This window comes from Amphiprion ocellaris, chromosome 1 (genome assembly GCF_022539595.1).
Source record: "Amphiprion ocellaris isolate individual 3 ecotype Okinawa chromosome 1, ASM2253959v1, whole genome shotgun sequence".
Lineage (NCBI taxonomy): Eukaryota > Metazoa > Chordata > Actinopteri > Pomacentridae > Amphiprion > Amphiprion ocellaris.
Genome location: NC_072766.1, coordinates 9174265 through 9192657, shown reverse-complemented (window position 1 = coordinate 9192657; position 18393 = coordinate 9174265). Strand labels below are relative to the sequence as shown.

Sequence of the window (18393 nt, the reverse complement as noted above, 5' to 3'; positions counted from 1 at the left end):
GAGGAGGCTGAGGAAATTTCAACTGCCACCATCACCCCTCTGCATTGCACACTTTGAAAACATTTATAACTGTACTTTACTGTTATTTTACAGATTTTCCTTCGGTATTCTTTTAAATTAGATAAAATAACATAAAAATTCTCAAGTTATTAATTTACATGTTAATTATTTTTTTTAAAGAAAGAAAAAAAGGGCAAATTGTAAATAATGTCAACAATTAATTTCTACTTCATAAGTTTAACTGGTATTTATTGCAAACTTTACCACCATTTCCATATTAAAGGGATTGTATCATGTTAAATTATAGATTTTTTAAAATTTAAATATATTTATGGTATTTTTATGTTATTCTTCAGGTGGCAATCTGTAAATGTGCATTATATGCCTGTCATTTAAAGCTGGCTACCATTGTATATTGTATAATATTTTTCATGTTTTTTTAAATATTTATTTTCATTTAATTACAATAATTAGGTAGGAAAGAGCTCTAACTCGTAAACAACAGCTAAATACTGTATTCAATGTTATTTATTTTACATTTCTATAGAAATGTATGTTAATGTTATTAAAGGCTTTGCACCTCTGCTTCTCCTGGTGGCACTACTGATAGCATTCTGACTCGTGGCATCACATTGTGGAGCAGGAACTCAACACAAGTGGACCATAAGCGTCTGCACAGGGTGATCAAGTCAGCCCAACATATTACAGGTCCAATCCTCTCATCTCTACAGGACATTTAGCAGCAGAGAGTCTTCAGAAGTGTCAATAACAACAACAACAACACACCCGCAGCACCACATCTTCACACTCCTGCTGTCTAACAGATACTACACTGCTAGTCTGAGATGCAGAACCTCAAGATTCAAGGACGGTTTCCACCTCCAAGTAAAAACAGGGATGAACAATTCCAGTACACTTTTGTTTTTATTTGTTAATATTTGTTACCTCACTGTGTATGAGTAGATGCAAGTGATAAGTGTGTCTGAATCAACGTAGGTTAGGTTAATAGGTTGATTATAGCTCTAAGCAGAGACATGGAGAATTAATAATGCCATTGCACTCATAACTTGTCATTGCTGCATTTGACAATAAAGCCTTTGAATCTAGAAGGCTATAAAACAGAACATACCCAAAGATTAAGTGCGCTTGTGAAATGCTGGAAATGGCCACAAGATGTCCTCATCATGCAGAAGAATTTAGTCTGGTCAAGTGTTTCCCTTTATATTTTCAGATCCAGTGATCATATAGGTAACCTGCTCCACTTGAGTGAAAATGTAACTTACCACTAGACTATTTCAGTCAACTGACTCAGCAAAGCAACGTGACTCACAAACCTTTCTCTGGGATGCATATTCCCTCTCTTTGTATCTGTCTGTCTCTCTCTCAATTCAGTTTGCAAATTTCAATTTCAGTTTGCTTTATTGGCATGTAAATATGCAAATCAGGTGGACAACAAGTGGCAAAGCATAAAGGATGATGTAATTCAATGAACTGAGAAAAATAAAAGGAAAAAATACAGCTTCTTAAGTAGAATTAGAAATTGACTAAGAAAAAGACCAACTTCAGACCAACACTCCTCTTCAGACATCAATCAGAAAAAACAGAATTTTTACATTAATAAAGAAGCTTATATGGGACATTGTAAAACCAAAACAGAGAACAAACTTCAATGCTATCTGGCCTGAAACCATGAATATAAATTGGCAGAATATCTCTCTGCTGTCAGAGATGCAAAACAGAGAACGATCCTGATCAAATACAGACTCAGTGACCACAGAGAAAGGACAGCACAAGATACCAGCAGAAGAAGGAGTCACTGCATGACAGGTGAGTTAGACTGACACAGCTCCTCTTAAAATCTGTCAACACAATAATATAATACAAGAAAACTTTAAAAAATTTGATTTGTTAATCGCAAACTTTATAGAACTCGATGACAGTGTAAAGGAACAGATTATATTAGAAGAGGACACAATATGCGATAATATGTCATAAGCGGAGGGAGATATAATTAAAACATATTTATACCAGAATATTATAATTATCTTGACATAGTATAATATACATATAGCACATACACACAAACACACACACACACACACACACACACACACACACACACACACACACACACACACACACACACACACACACACACACACACACACACACACACACACACACACAAAGACATTTTTATGTGTTTTTTTCCTTTTTTTCCCCCCAAGATTCTCTTGTTGTTTGATCTTCTTCTCAGGTGCAGTATTTCAGTTTCAGGTGCAAAATTGAAGTTTTATTGGGCAAAATTTCATTAATCTTTATGATTTTACTCTACTACCTCAGAATCATTGCAGTATTATTTTTTACTTTTCTATACTAGTCTTTAGCTTACTTATTTGTATTTATCATAATGTATCATACTTATATTATATTCCTTTTCTATTAGGTACTGAATTTATTCTCATGTTATTGTTATTATTCTGATGTTGTTGTTGTTGTCATTATTAACCCCCAGAGCATTCTCTGGCACAATGTATTTTTTCCTTCTTTAACTCTGTAAAATCTGCTGTTGCAAAAATATAACCAGTTTTATTTTTTAATGTTATTTTATATATGTAATTTATTTATAAATTAAATTTTAAAAAATTATTTAATCTTATTACCCTACTTAATAAACTGTTATTTATTTATTGCAGTATTGCTCATCTAATATCCATGCCAATAAATCATATTGAATTGAATCGGACGTCTAGTCTCTCTCTCTCTCTCTCTCTCTCTCTCTCTCTCTCTCTCTCTCTCTCTCTCTCTCTCTCTCTCTCTCTCTCTCTCTCTCTCTCCCTCTCTCTCTCTCTCTCTCTCTCTCTCTCTCTCTCTCTCTCTCTGTCAATTCACTTAATTTCTTTAGAGTTCAAATTGCTTATTGGCATATTGCCAAAGCACGGAAATACATTCTGTTTAATGTAATATATAACGCAAGCTGTTTCTCTCTCTCTTTCCCTCTCTATGACCGTCTCTTTCACGCACACTCATTGTGCCGACTAAAAAGCGCTGCCACTCCCCTTTATGGTGCCTGCTCTGCTCGGGTTGTGTCAGGGAGCCCAGCAGGGTACAGTTTCACTGGAAATTGGCTATAATGTAAAATACAATCCATCTGCCATAAACTGATCGGACTCATTGATTCTAGTTTGTGATCGGCGGATGCTCGGATGTTGGATCGTTGCTCGACAGCACAGCAGACAGACACACAGACAGACAGACAGACAGACAGACAGACAGACAGGCATCCTCACTGAGAAGGTGAAGCCTTTAGAATAACACCGCCCGCCGCTATGAGACGGATCACCGGGAAGGCGAAGGATGAAACTTTGATCGAGCTGCAGAATGCCTCAGACTCACAGGTCACAGGTATGTTTGGCCAAATTGGACTATTTGCCACAAATCTGCCACATTTGTCGTTATTCCTCCTACAAGGTGGTACTATACGTGGTGGTAGCTGCTCTGGCAAAGTAGCCCACTGCAGGTTTAAGTGTAATCCTGATCCCTCTGAGCTGGTAACACAATTAAAAACAGGCTTCTGTGAGCGTCCTCCTGCAAAATGCTGCTAATGCAATTAAAAATCACACTTAGGCTGCAATTAATTAATAACCTGCAATTTATCCTCATGGCAACATTAAACATAAACACATTAAGGTTAATGAGGCTGACAAAGTGTAAATCCTTGTATCAAAATTTCATTCTCATAGTTATTTTAGTGCTTGGAGCAAAACAGGCTTTCACTCTGCTTCATATAATTTAGTTGCTTGTTATGTGGTCTGTCTCAAGTCCAGTTCGTGATCCCATGACAAGCCAGCAGGCAAGTAGATCACAGCAGATACGCTGGATCTTGGAGGGCTGTTAGGGTTGTTGTTGTTGTCTGCTTTGCATCACAGGAAGGCCCCTAAAAAGTGGTACTGACGAAGTCATTTAGGTCACACTGGCATAGAATTACTCTCTATTAGTGATTGTTTTCTTAGATCTTGCTTAATTAGAGCAACACCTACAAATATTGTCACTGTAGCAGATGATCCTACATGAAGCCGAGGCAGCATCTTCATCTCAAGGTTAGCTTCAATGTGAATTAAAGGGGGGAAAAAAGGTCATACATGATACATCTGTGTAAACAAATACGTGTCAGGCTCAGCGTCTGTGTCTATATCTTATGGGATTGACTCCTCTGAGATAGTCAGGCTTCAGCGACTCTGCTAAACAATAAACCACTTTCAAGTGAGTGTTCAGGCGAGCTCATGAGATGTTATCTGGATGGTTTTGGTTTTGGATTCACTTTCAGACTTAAGCATGATTTAATTACATTGGTTTACTATTATTTGTTGTTTCTATGTACAGTAATGTCTGAGGACACTAGAAAGAAGGAAAGATGATTGGTTTCAATGCCACCAAGCTCCATATGTTGTAATAGTGGTTGTGTTATGACTTTACTCAGGTGGTATTCAAGATTGCACAGAAATCAGTTGAAAGTATATTTGACTTGTAAGACAGACAAGTCAGTCTCATCAGTGAACAGCCTGTTTTGTTCGTAATAGACAACAAAGAAGTGACTGTGTTCTCCAAAATAGTTGAAATTTCATCAATCTAGAGTCAAATAGAAAGGAAACTGAAAAAGGACAAATGGAAAAGAGCGCTTTCTGTGGTTAGAGCGTTTTCTCTTAGATCTAATTAATAATGCATGAAGCAAAAATCGTGTTTTTTCACCAATTTCCAGAGCAGCAGATTAGTCTGATAGTCTGAGTAATGAGGTGTGCAGCTGGAGACAATGTGCTTGAATCGTGATGTAATAAAGAGTCGCATTCAAGTTTGCATAATCCATGTGTCACTTGCTAACAACTAAAACTCCTCATTTTCACCTGTCTTATTCCCTTACTGACATTTAAACTGAATACTCGAACGAGCAGAGGTAAACTTTTCATTATTTTTACAACCAATTGAGGCACAGAAGAAGTTCAGTAACTATTAAATTATCAGGAGGCATTCTGGTTTCCAAGAGGGACCCTAATCCATAACATGAAAAGCAAAGTACACGTAGACAATACTCTCAGATGCATTATGACATATATTGACTGACCACATCTTTTGACCTCTGCTTGTCAGAACACAAGATGACTGAAATGCAAATAAAGAAAAAGTCTGACGCTTCTGTGATAAGAGCAGTGCTGCATTTTAAAGAAGACGCCTCAGAGAAGGAGAGACAAAAGTTTGTGTTTAGTCTTGACAATGAAATATCCTTGGACAGTTTTATGCTTGGGTCAATGTATAATTGAGGGACTTTTGAAGTCCATGGGATATATCTTGCATACATCTTTATTAAAAGTTAAAAAAAAAAAAACAAAAAAACTAATGTTGTTTATGCTCATTATGATCATGTCTTTACAAATTCAATAATTATTTATTATGGAAACAATCACTTATTAATAAAAATGACTGGATATCACTGAAATGTCATCTAAATAACCATCTAAATTTAATAACCACTTTCTAATTAGCTAAACAATAATAAAATGAGCTTATTCAAAAATTGTTTTATTGTGTTCTTTTTATTAAGTTTAGACAATCAAGACAGATATTTCTTTTTTGACAATATATCAAACTTTAGATGGAAAATAACAAATTGTATCTGTGTCCAAGAAATCACTTTCAACTAAGTTCCCCATTACAAAAACACCTCTCCAGGAAGTGTGTTAATTCCAGATCACATGACCTGCTCCACATGATGTCATTTCCTCCTGAAGAAAAGACTGGTAAGACTCCAAGGCTTTCTGAGTTATTTAATATAAAGTTGTGTGTGAGTCAAATGTGGATTTATGGCATGTCAACAGGTTTACTACAATATCTTTATAAAGAACTTTCAATTTCAATTTTACTCAATTGTATATATAATATTTAGAAGAATCTTTGTCTAAAAATGTCATGTGGTGTTTGGTTATAGGCGGCAATGTTGATTTTAGACCTGAAAACAGCAAAAATGTCAACTATGTTACAAAAAGTCCTGCAATTATATATTGACCCACTTAATTTTGAGGTAATATTATAAGAACATATCAGAACTTTCCAAACAATTGATATGTTAAAATGTAGTTGCATCACTGTTATGAATTTGATCTCACATTTTATAGTGACATTATATAAGTAGGAAAAGTTTTCCTGGTTTCTGTATGAAAAGTCACTAGTATTACTCACCAATGTGGAATTATTCATCTGTGCCTTTTCTTTTAAAGCACTAAAACATCCAAGAGCCTTAAAAATGAGCTTTTATGATCATTTTTTCCTTATCTTTGGAAACGCAATTGAGAATATGATTTATTTTTAAAGAATCATTTAGTATTTTGAACAGATGCAAAACTGAAAGTAAAATCTGTATTAATGTGTATCATAATAATAAACAGGCTCCAGCTCACTTACATCGTAGTCCTACATCCTGCATGTTTACCCAACACGACACTGCATCGCTGAATGCTCAATAAAGGAAAATGTATTCCCCCAGTGTTCAGGTTGAATCAAAGCGATGTGAGTGGCCACAATTACATCTAAATCAAACCCTTTTTCCGTTAGTGCGACCACACTCTTTATTGTGTTAATTAGTGGTTTAATAAAGAGACCTGCTGGTTATCTAGGGTGAGCTGCAGATTAAAGGACTGTTCTTGCTCTACAAAGGCTTTGTTCAGGCTGTTATCAGGACGAACCGTCGACCACGTGTGAAAGAGAAAACAGAAAGCAGAGGACAGGCTCCGTCCTCACCTTCATCTATGTGTGTTTCTAGTGTGTTACCTCATTAACAGCTGTCCAAACACCGATTTATAGACACTTATGACTCACGTCCCACTACTGTGCAAACACCAGACACACTCAGATATTAATATTAATTGGTACCATCCTCATTCTGTAAATCTTTTTAACTAGACTTAAATGTTTTCAGTTTATTTCTGGCCTCAACTAAAGCACAGCCAGGAAAATTAATCTTATCGTCTTTTAAGTTCCCTTAATAGCGATTATTCATTATTTATAGCGATTTGCCTCCTTTTAAGGTGATCTCACTTTGCCCCTAGTTGTCCGGCCGATGAAGTCATCTTCCCGTCAGAGGTGAAGCAGAGCCAAAGAGTTGCTATGGCAACAGGCTATGTAATTGTATTACCTCTTTTGATGGAGGCATGATACTAAATCAGACATGGAGAGCAAGCAGGATTTTCTCTCAGCAAACTAGAAAACAGCTAGAGTAAAGCTGCCAGAGCTGCCAGGACAAGTTTCAGATTTTATTTTGTTGGATTAAAACACAATTTCTGGTCTAAGTTTAGATCACAGCTGCCATAAGCCTCCCCTCTGCTATGACCCGTTTACCTTTAAGTATACTGACATGAGACTCGCAGATTAAAGTAAACACTCGTTCTTGATTAAATTCTGTTTTATGGATGGGTTTTTTTTTATAGGACAGCTGAGCCTGCAGTAACTGTATTTGTTGTATCTCTTGGTAAATGTTGCCTTTATGATTATGGAACATCTTGTGTGAACAATATCAAAACCAAACATCCAGTCCAGAGGCTGCACGACATGCACAGCAAAAAATAGCTGCTTTCTGCGTCCTAATCTGCATTGACCAGTATTCCTTAAAAACTTTATTTCTTCCTCAACCATGCCTTCCTCAACAGATAATGCATGATCCCCGTTGTCATGTGCATGACCTCCTCTGTTTGTGGTATATTGGCACAGTCGGAGCTTTCCGGGGGTTGTCAGGAAATGTCCCCTTTAGGTCAACAATATCCTGATGATATTCCTGAGAAAAGAAATATTTATTTCTAACAACACAAGCCTGCTTACTTAGAAGAAAAGTGGATATCTTTGCTACTACATCAGTGATGTTCTCTCCTTAATATTCATAGTCCATGGAACTGATACCACCATTAGCAGGTATTGTTTGCATAACATTGTTTGCATATTTAGTTTAATTTTCAGTGTATGTCTGATACGTTACATTTTCACTCTAGAGCTTCAATAACAAAATTTATATTAGACTGGATTTTTTTTGTTGTTGTTTTTTTGAATATAATAAGCTGACTTGACAGGAAATGTGGGGTGAAAGATAGAAAGGATGTTTTGTCATAGAGGACCTGAGGCCCGGATCGAGCTCAGGATGTTGTGGTTTCATTGTAACACGCTGCGCACCATGATGCTCCGCTTTCAGGACTCAGCGGTGTTTTGGTATTAAAATTTGAAAGTTCAGTTTAGTGCTCTACCATTTTACACGTGAGTCCCTGCTGCACTCACCTACTAATGCAACTATCAGGACAGACTTTTGGCTCGTCGGATACTTTATAGTGGTTGACTTTTAGCGTGAGCTACTACATATAAATATTTATCTCATTAATATTTCATATTCATCTCCATACATTCAGACAGGCTTTTTTTTTCCTCATAAATCTGGCACAAGGAAAACTCCTGCCTAGAGAGAAACAGTAACAAATCTGTGACATGTTTGTATCATTTCCCTTGGGAGAAGGTTCGTATTGTCGTAATGCGGCGCTGCGGTTAGTTAGTCTGCATTTGCTGAAGTGCAAGACTCTCTGAGGAGTTCATAATCAAGTGAAAAATAGATATAGTTGTTTGAGTGGGGTAAACAGGGCAGTCTAGCTGTGTGAAAGCCTTGTGGGAGAGCTACACAAGAGCTGTTACGGTTGCTGCTTCGAACAGTACACACCCACACAGCGCGCTTGAGTCATAGTAAAAAAACTATTTGGTTGTTACTGAATCAAAGGTACACAACACGCTGCGTTCTTTTCAAGTTGGCAGCAGCGCTTGTGTATGTTCCATAACAGATAAAGGAACTGCTCTGATTGCAACCAGTGATAAAATGCTCTGTAGACCTTTCATGTTGTTTATTTCCTCTATTAGCTGTTTCCAAGTAGGCCCTGGGTCCTACTGCACAAGTAACACCCTGATGGATTTTGTATCTCAGTACTCAATAACCCTGCATGCTTATTTCCCCTGATCTACAGTTTAATACCACCTCCTAACCTTTATCTGTCTGTATGTCTGTCTGTCCTTTAAAGATGGTCCTGCTGTGTTGACCGCGTTCAAGATTAACCTGCACTCAGGTACGGGCAGATCTGAGGCTTTATGTGATGCCTGTCTGTCCGTCCGTTTGCCATAACCTGCTGCTGTATCTCGTTTCATCCACATGCTGAGCTCTCCGAAATAGGGAATCACATTTCTGTTTCTGTTAATGTACAGCTGCCTTCTGATTCATCTGCTCAGTTCAAAATGTCTGTACGTCTCAATCAACCTCCATCTCAGCTTCTGGTGGCTTCTGCTTTACTACCTGGCTCCTGGTAGTTAAACGTGCCGCATCCTGTGTTCATGGCTGATGTGTCAAATCTGCACTGATGCATGCATTTAAATGCTGCAGTGAGGAATGTGCATATGGTGTCTCAACCAGGGCTCAGTGATGTTAACATTTATACCACGACGAGCGATTTCATTAATATCTCTGGCTGTATTACACCACTGTTAACCGATAAGGACTGCAGTTTTCTATCTGTACTTCAGAACAGTTTTGCATAATTATGATAAAGTATCTTGATCTGTAATGTAGTCAGTGTTATGGATTTGCAAACAATATCAGTATACAAATATAAAAAACAGCCCAATGCAAGTATAAGTCTAGCATCCATAACTGTAGTAGTATAATAAAAATGCACGTTAAGAAGAGACAGTTAAAGTAGAATGATCAGAGTTGTATATCAGAATGTAGTGTTTAGCAGGTAAAGAGTAATTTGATCTATAACTGTATTTGAATTTGATATAAGATGATAAGTTCTTAGTAAAAAGTACAATATTCCTTTCTCAGATTATTTGGATTAAAATATAAGTACTAAAATAGAAGTAAAATATAAGCTCTTTAATTGTATTTACATAGAATAACTGAGTAAATCCCTCATTGACATTCCACCACTGCAGCTGTATATGTCCCATGTACATGCATAAGTGCATGACGTGTCAATTAGGTTGCAAGTTTGTGGTTGTTTCTTGCTATTGAAAAACATCTGTTATGTATTGTGCTTGTGTGTGGGTAAGTGGAAGGCTGACATATTCTTTCACATCCTCTTGTCACACAAATACTAAACCCTGTATGTTGAGTCATACTGAGAAATCCAGGTTATATTTCATAATATGCATTGACTCTGGGACACACTGAAAGGGGTCACTGCCTGACAGTCATACATGCTGCTGTACAAAGTGAAACCACGGAGTGCTAAATGTGCAGCTCATCTGCTCCAGCAGTACAGAAATTAGAGGCAGATTTCCTGTCCAGAGGCGATCATTGTCGCAGGGAATGGAAAAATTCACCAGGCTGGAGTGAGTTAGATTTTGGCGTGAATCAGCTGGGGAGCAGCGGATTTGCTCATTGCCTCTGCTGTTTTTTCATCTCTACTTTGTCAGCAAATTGATATGCTGGCACAAGTGACCTCCTCTTCCGACTGTATAATTCCTCCTCTGATTTCTTTAATCACTCAGAGTGGTGGAAAATTGTCCGACCCTAATGCTGATCACTCCTACCCAGCCTTCAGTGCTCTTCCTGGTGGAGATGACGCAGCAATCGAGGACTAATTTTCTTGGAAACATGGGCAAATATTTCACCAGGATCTGACCTGTGAATGTTCTGAGTAGTAAACTGTTGCAATATCACTAAGTTTCCTCCAACAGGTTCTTGACTTCAAGGGAAGATTTGAGGTGAAGTGGGGTGAAATGCTGAAAATGCTTTTCCACCGTTTGGTAACGGTAGCGATGAAAAGTCAATGCACAGCAACTTGAGTGAAACACACGCAAAGAGCCAAAAGACATGGAAATGAAAAAAAATGGCTAAAACCATTTAACAACATGTGCAACAGATGGAAGAAAACACTGCAAATACAAAAAAACAACCAAATACAGGAAAGAACTGCAAATACACCGAATGCAGAAATGCTGTAAATCGCACAAACTACAATAGAAATGTTTCCAGGGGGCATTAAAAGTGATGGACACAAGTGTTGTCACCATGGTGATGCACCTAGTTGACTATGTGTCAGTGCGGTTGAAAAATTTGCAGCTAGTTTCTGTATTTGGGCCTCAGGGCCACCGTAGTTGGTTAACGGCGTGTCTTCTACAGAACTTTTTACAGGAGATGCACTTGACAGTTGTTTCTGGCTGACAGGTTGATGTTAAAGTGAAAAGTGTTGGTTTTTGTGGTCTAAATAAGACAATGTGTATTTCACACTAATACAAGGAAACACTATTATTATCTGTTTTTAAAGTCTATTTGTACTTTGTTCTGAAGGTTCCCTTAAGCCATTTCTTTGAACCAACTGAACAAATACACGTAAGTTGCAGTTTTTCAGTACAGTCTTGTTATTGGCACAGTGGAAACAGCAATATTTACTGTCTGTGCACCTTGTGTATGTTCAGTTTCCCTCAGAGAATTTGGCCTTGCAGTCTGTAGCCATGAGTGTGTCCCTGGTTACAGACAGTTCTACAGTCAGTTTAGTCCAAATCTGAAAGAACGACACAAGAAAAACCATCAGATATGTCACCTGTGACCAGGAGGTCTAAAATTGTTGATAAAAGCTTGTGTTGTGGTCCAGTGACTTAAAAGGATTTAGTTCTAATAAAGACGAGAAGACAAACAAGTTGCATTATTAGAAATGCAGGATCCAGGATTTTTGTAAATTGACCTGCAGCAGAGATTGAAAATCTGTTTCTCAGCCAGCAATGGCTAAATATGCATGTGTTTCACATTTGTCTATGGATAGAATTGGGGAATTATGGAAAAAAGACCACTTGATTGTGTCCTTGACTGAGTCCCACATGAGTAAACTTACTGCCTCACCATTGGCTTTGCAAGGGTTTACTCTACTCTAGCTTTGGTCTTGAGGCAGCTCTTGTACAGCAGCTTGAGTACTCTACAAGTGTTACCAATTGTGTTAAAGTTTCTTTCTGGTTGTGGATTTAACTCCTAATAACTCATCTCTGTGTATCAGAGTTACATATTTAGCATTGTTTTTCCCCCCAAAAGGATCCCTTCTTGCCTGTTAATGGCCTAGATATAACTCTAAATTATTGCTTCCTCTAGATGTATGAAGTCCTCACCTGTTTCTCCTAAAAATATCAATGAAAATCATTTAAAAAACATGTCAGAGTCTGTCTTTTTGGTAAATGATGCAACATGCATTAGTTTATAGATCACTGAGTGGACCATTTGACCTCTGACCTTCTGGAAATGCTGAGAGTTGCAGGTCATCAGGACAACAACCCTTTTATTAACTTTTTTTGCAGACTTTATAGTTGTTCAATGAGACCCAGTCAAGAAGTTGATTGCTTTTTTGCTGATTACATATCTTCCACCATATAATGAAAGTGTTGTCTATCTCCCACAATAGGACATTACATCAAAACTGATGAGAGAAAAGGTGCATCTACCCATAAAATGAGGGTTTTGAAATGGAGCAATGCTCGGGACACTAAAAAGGCAGTGGTTAAATTTGTCTCACTGACTTGTGGTTATTGGATTTTTTTTCAGTAAGCTGGCACTCGACGGGTGTTCACAGGAGAGTTTCTCTGCTACTGTAAATAGACAGCAGCAGTAGTGTAATTTGGTGGAAAGTGGGTTAGAAAGTCAAAAGTCACATTTACAGAGTCAATTTCAAATGAATGAATGATGTGATTTAAATATACAGTAGTTATTCCGAGTGAATGAACATTTACGGCCATCTGTGCCACTCGGTGTGTCTGTACTGTGGCCGATCGTTGCTGCTGAGCTTCACAGAAGGAGAGCTACTCCGTGAGTTCTCCGGTTATTTGTGTCTCTGTGGAAGTGGATCTAACACACTGCTGGCCCTTTGCTCTGTTTGCTCAAGCCAGGCTCTGATAACTGGCTGTGCACAGTTGGAGCACGCCCAAAAAAGTGAGACAAATAAAAAGGAAAGAGGGAAGAAAGCTGCCAAGAAGAAAGAAAAATTCAGCTGCGCGGTCAACTGTGCTTCCCACGAGGCTAATGGAAAAATCACGGTGCCATTTGCCCTCTGTGTACCTCAGGGATTCCTATGGCCTAAGTCATGGCTTATTTCCATTCCTTGGCAGTGAGTATCATCGCGCTTCCACATGGAGACACCACAGGGCCTCCCTCATTGGCTCACGCTGCTGTCTGTCACATTATCGAGCCTAATCAGCACTGGCTGGCTGAAGCTGAAGGAGGCTGGAGATCTTTGTGTTCTTTGTGTGCCGCGTGCGTTTCTTCTAAGCGGAGTTTGGACGCCTGGTACCACAGCGACCTCCAGCCTCCAGCTCCTCCCCCAGACACCAGTGCCTTCACATGCAGCCTCCCCCACAGGAAGTGCAGCGTTCCCACATTCAGGAATAATGAATGTGGGAGCAGGCAGCGAGCGGAGCAGTGCTGCTACACGAGCACATTCCCGCTGCCGGAGTCGGCCACGCAGGGAGAAAGAGGCACTGCAGGAATGTTGTGTGTCATTGTATAAGTGTGTGTGTGTGTGTGTGTGCAGCAGCCTTTGTGTTCCTCATCTCTCTGTCAGCTCAGCGCCTACCAGTGTGGTGAAAATCTATCTGCTGCTCTAACCAGGAGCCTCGAGGTTTTTTTATTGGGCCCTTGGTAAATTGAGGCTGTCTGAGATGCATGTGCGGCCATAACTGTTATTGCCTGCTGGCTGATGGCTCTTAAAGGGATGGACTGGTTTTCAGTGAGCATTATGATTATCCTGAACACCACGTATCTTGCATAGATATAAATGGAGCTTAATGTAGCTCAGTTAAATTACTGCATGTGAGTGGGAAAAGTAGATAGTATTATGACATTATTTTTGGAACTATTGTTTCCCCTCACTGGGTGGGTTCATGTAAACAGGGAAGTGGAAGAGGTCTTTGAAAAGTCAGCTTTGTCAATACAAACATCATTATATATAGCTCAGATTGACCAGTAATGAATCTATGGGCCTCCTGTATTTACCCTTGTTTCAGTTCAGATCCTGTTGATGCTACAGCCACCCTGGGACACCTTTGTTGACACAGTTTAAATGTAAAATCAACCACAGAAATCTAAACTACTTCTCCTGAGACCCAGCCCATTCATTTATGTCCTCTGTACTGGACATTTGTTTTTGTTCTATATCTTTTGACTCATTTGAGCTACCCTGCTAAAACCTGATGTGTTCAATAGAGGACATCCTGGCCTTTCCAATGATTTCTCGTGATTGGGTGGGAAAATGGGAACTTTGTTTTCATGCTCAGACAAAATGGAGACTGCAGCAAAACTGTAATGGACATGAGAATGATTTAATATATTTTCTATGTAAAGTAATTTTATGTAATAAATAGTTGTTAACAACTATGTTTATGTCTTAAATTTTACACTGTTGTTATTTAGTTTAGTTTCTTATAGTTTAAATAGAAAATGGATTGACGTGTTTTCTTGTCAGCCTGTTTTGATTTCAGTGTGTCTGTTATTTTTTACAGTAAAAGCATTCTGTCGTCTACTACAGTGGATATGCTGTAAAATCTAAAAGAAAAATATTTTCATAAAATTCTAAATTGTGAGTTGTTTTACCTCTAAAAAGGGAGGAAATAACAAAAAAAGTTAAATTTTGAAAGATGCTTTTTTTCCTCGTTTCTCAGGAGGATCAAAGACATGCATGCAGGATATGTATTTTTTAGGGCTGATAATTATATAGGCTATTAGTTGTTAAGGAGCTCAATAATATTTTCAGATACAGTACATGTGCAGTAAAAATAAAAATCATGTCATCAATTTACATTAACACAAAATCCATTGGAAAACTTTTACATATGCTTAACTCAAAAGAGAGTTTTTCAACATTTATTCTTCAGTGTTTATAGGCTGTTAGTTGTAATGGGTAACCAGTCTGATAGTGCTGTAGATGAGACCATCGAGTGGTGACTACAGATAGTGAGAGTCAATTGCATTAAAGTCAGGGTAGTGCATTTTAAAGTTATTTTTAGGGATGCCCGATATCAGCATAAAAATGTAATATCGGTCAATATCAATATTTTTTAGCCTATCATGAAAACCGATAAAATAATACCTGGATTTCGCCTGCATTTACCGGCGTGCAAATGATGACATAAACAAACTGTGTCGGGAAGTGTGTAAACAAGTGTGGCTGCGCTAACAAGCTTGCTATGCCTGACTAACAATATGTCTGTGGTTTGGAATTATAAATTAGTTAAATAGCCCACATATATCGGTGTCGGTATGGCTATCGGTTGATATCGGAATCAAAAATCGAATGTTGGACAATATCAGCATGTCGGTTATTGGCAAGAAAAGCCAATATCTGACATCCCTAGTTATTTTTTAATGCAATAAACATACAGATAATCTGACAAATGCCAAATACTGCAGTTTATAATTTGTCAGACCCCTACAACACACACAGACACTTACAGTTCAAAATCACTTAATATCCGTAAGTTTTAAGACTATTTAAAAATTGCATTTATAACAATAATTGCATCAAAACATGTTGTTATATACAAATAATACATAACTAATTCCACACTCTAGAGTGAATTTTGAACCACAAACCGTTACTACACTCAGTTGTATGAAACGTATTTATCCCTCTACACAAAGTTCAACTTTTCAATATATACTCTATTTTCTACCTACTTCTATACATTTGAGTGTTACATGTTTGATTTATTTCGTTTATTTAACTATTTTGCAGATGAAAGCAGTGGAAATGGTCTGAAAGAAGCTCCACTGCCTGGACATACAGAAGTAAGTTCTGATGTATCTGTGGGGCCTTTTAAGACATTCATAAACTGTTCAGGAAAAAGTGTGACATTTTATCAAGAGAAGGTATTTTTGTGAAGATCTGCCTGAGAAGATTGATACCATTCATCTGTCTGTACATTACGTATGAAGCTGCAGCGAGCGGCTTGGTAGGTTAGTTTAGTAGGAAGGAGGCACCTCGTCAACAGGTAAGGAAATCTGTCAGCCAGCACCAACTCTCAGGTTGTTTGTTTAATGCATAGAAAAGCAGGTGTTTTATGGAGGGCATCATCATTTTTGGCTGGGTGCAACTTTAAGAGTTGTTTCCAGTCTTTGTGATAAGCTAAGATAATGGGACGGTGGTTGTAGCTTCATATTTACTGTATCAAACTCTCTGCAAGGCCAGGAGGTCAAAAAGCACATTTCTCAAAGCATTCTTTGACTTGTTAAATTGTTAAATAATGTTCTTTAAAAAAAAACAAAAAAAAAACCAATCTCAGTTTGATCACGTTATACTTCCAAAGCCGGTGTTATTGTCTTTGTAGCCCACAGATTGTTTATATCAGTGTTTACTGCATGTTTGTGTGATTTTACAGACTTAGATGACTGACCTTTTGTTGACTCACCGCTCCGATTACCGAGTCACAAGACTTCTGTGTCTCAAAGAGCTCCTCTCATTCCTCTAAGAGTGAAACAGAAATAAACTGTGGCTGCTCAAACAGGAGTCTGTTTGGTTTTCACTGAAATAATGAGGTCAAGTAGCAGATGGATGATTCATCTTAATCGATAACCCGGACTATATTTCTGTCAAATATGTCTCGAGGTTTTAGTGCAAGAACTGAGCACTTTGTTATCAGGGTAAATCTACCAAACATTAGTATTTTTTAAAAAAGTTCCATTAAGTCAGACCATGGTTGAATAACACTGTAAGGAGCAGTGAGCAGTGTTTACGCCCCTGATACAGGAAAGTCTGTTAGTGGATGTGAGGCTCTGATAAACAACCTGGGTGGAGCTCAGTAAACTGCTCAACATACTGGGTGCTCTGAACCGAGTGTTTACAGTATCGTTCTTTAAGTATGTTTTGTCTCAATTGCTAAACCAGATGAGCCTTGTGAATAATGAAGAATATCACCACTCAAAAATAACAATACCGGAAAAAAATACACACATCATAACTCCCACTAGTAAAAATATAAGTGGGCCTTTTTAATGTCATGTAAAAGTCAGCTACTGATATGAATAATTAAATTAAACATATTTTCAAGAATACACAAATTGTCATATTTCTTAAATGAAATTTGATATTGTACTTGAATACATCTGTCATTAACATATGTTGAATTAAGAGTAGATTAACAACAATGTGCTATCTTAGAACCATTTGTATTGCAATGTAAAGAAGAAGAACAATTATAAATAGCCAGAAATAGGCAATTTAACAGTGTAGTTACAAGTGAAGACTGAAGTTTTATAATACAATAAATTCCATTGTGGTTCAAGGTTATGAGATCTATTAATATACTGACTGACATTATTATAGCAGCATTACATATAAAGACACATACTGTGTATTGTAGACACTAGTGCACTTGTAGACAGTATATCACATACTGTAGATCACTTGATCTTGTATCCTTTTTCGTAATTCTATCACTTCCAGTTAAGTGCTGTTTCCGAGAGATAAAAATAATAGTTATTGTCTTAGAGGAGCTTGATGCTGTAACCAACAGGAATTTGTAGTGTCAACACAACACATTTTGACAGTAATGGAAGAAACTTCTTGCATGAACTTATTTGAAGGTTTAGGAGTTAAGACAATGACTGAAATATAAAAGCTGAAAAAAACATGTAGAACACATTTCTCTTCCATAGTCGACTATTTTTGTGTAATGAAAGGCTGTGACTGTACAGTCTCCAAAACTCTCTGTTTCATGTGGTTTTCTACAGTCATCATGGTCGCCCTCTAAACATGACTAATATAAAAAAAGTTGCTTGAAATACTTTGCAGTGCTGTCCCGACAAGGGAACGCTGAGTTTACCCTTTGAACCCCAAAAAACCTGCCAGCATGTTTGAACGGTGTGTCTGTTATTTAAAAAATCAGAAAAATACACCCGAAATAATCATTAGAATTTAAAACATTCCAGTGGTCCTTGAATTACTCATCGCTGTTCTAACAGAAAAATTAACTAAATCTAAGATGGAAATCAAGATTTCTCATCTAAATCTCTTTATTCTACATGTCTCATTTTAAAAATTGGCAAAGGACGCTGTTTGTTCTAACCAGATTCTTTAAAAAACAAAAAAATCTGCACTTCCCAGTGCAACCTTGAAGACTGACTCAGTTGAAACCAACTGTCGTGTGACAAAATTAAGTTTTCGGCTAAATTTGGCCAAACTATAGTCTGTCTTTACACAGAATAGGGGGGAGACAAGTGTGTACATTTACTAGAATGGTTGTATGTGTTGATTCCAGGTTTTTTTTTTTTAATTTTTGGAAAATAATCCAAAAAAATTCAAATTTCATTTTCTTTTTTTTTTTTCTGATCAATGCCATTATAACTGTGTC

The 18393-nt window shown here is 37.6% G+C and overlaps 1 protein-coding gene across 4 annotated transcripts in view; it reads left to right on the top strand.

Moving 5' to 3' along the window:
• Positions 1-3052: 3052 nt before the first annotated feature.
• ano5b (anoctamin 5b) overlaps positions 3053-18393 on the top strand; it is a 29832-nt gene continuing 14491 nt past the window's right edge. For 2 of the 4 annotated variants that reach the window (XM_023263191.3, XM_023263188.3), the window contains exons 1-3: positions 3053-3405; positions 9093-9137; positions 15780-15832. In XM_023263191.3, the coding sequence (XP_023118959.1) occupies positions 3330-3405; positions 9093-9137; positions 15780-15832 (174 nt within the window). In that variant the 5' untranslated portion in view covers positions 3053-3329. Of the gene's footprint in view, positions 3406-5742; positions 5793-9092; positions 9138-15779; positions 15833-18393 lie in introns of all 4 variants that reach the window. The other 2 variants (XM_055012418.1, XM_023263189.3) reach the window with 2 other exon arrangements.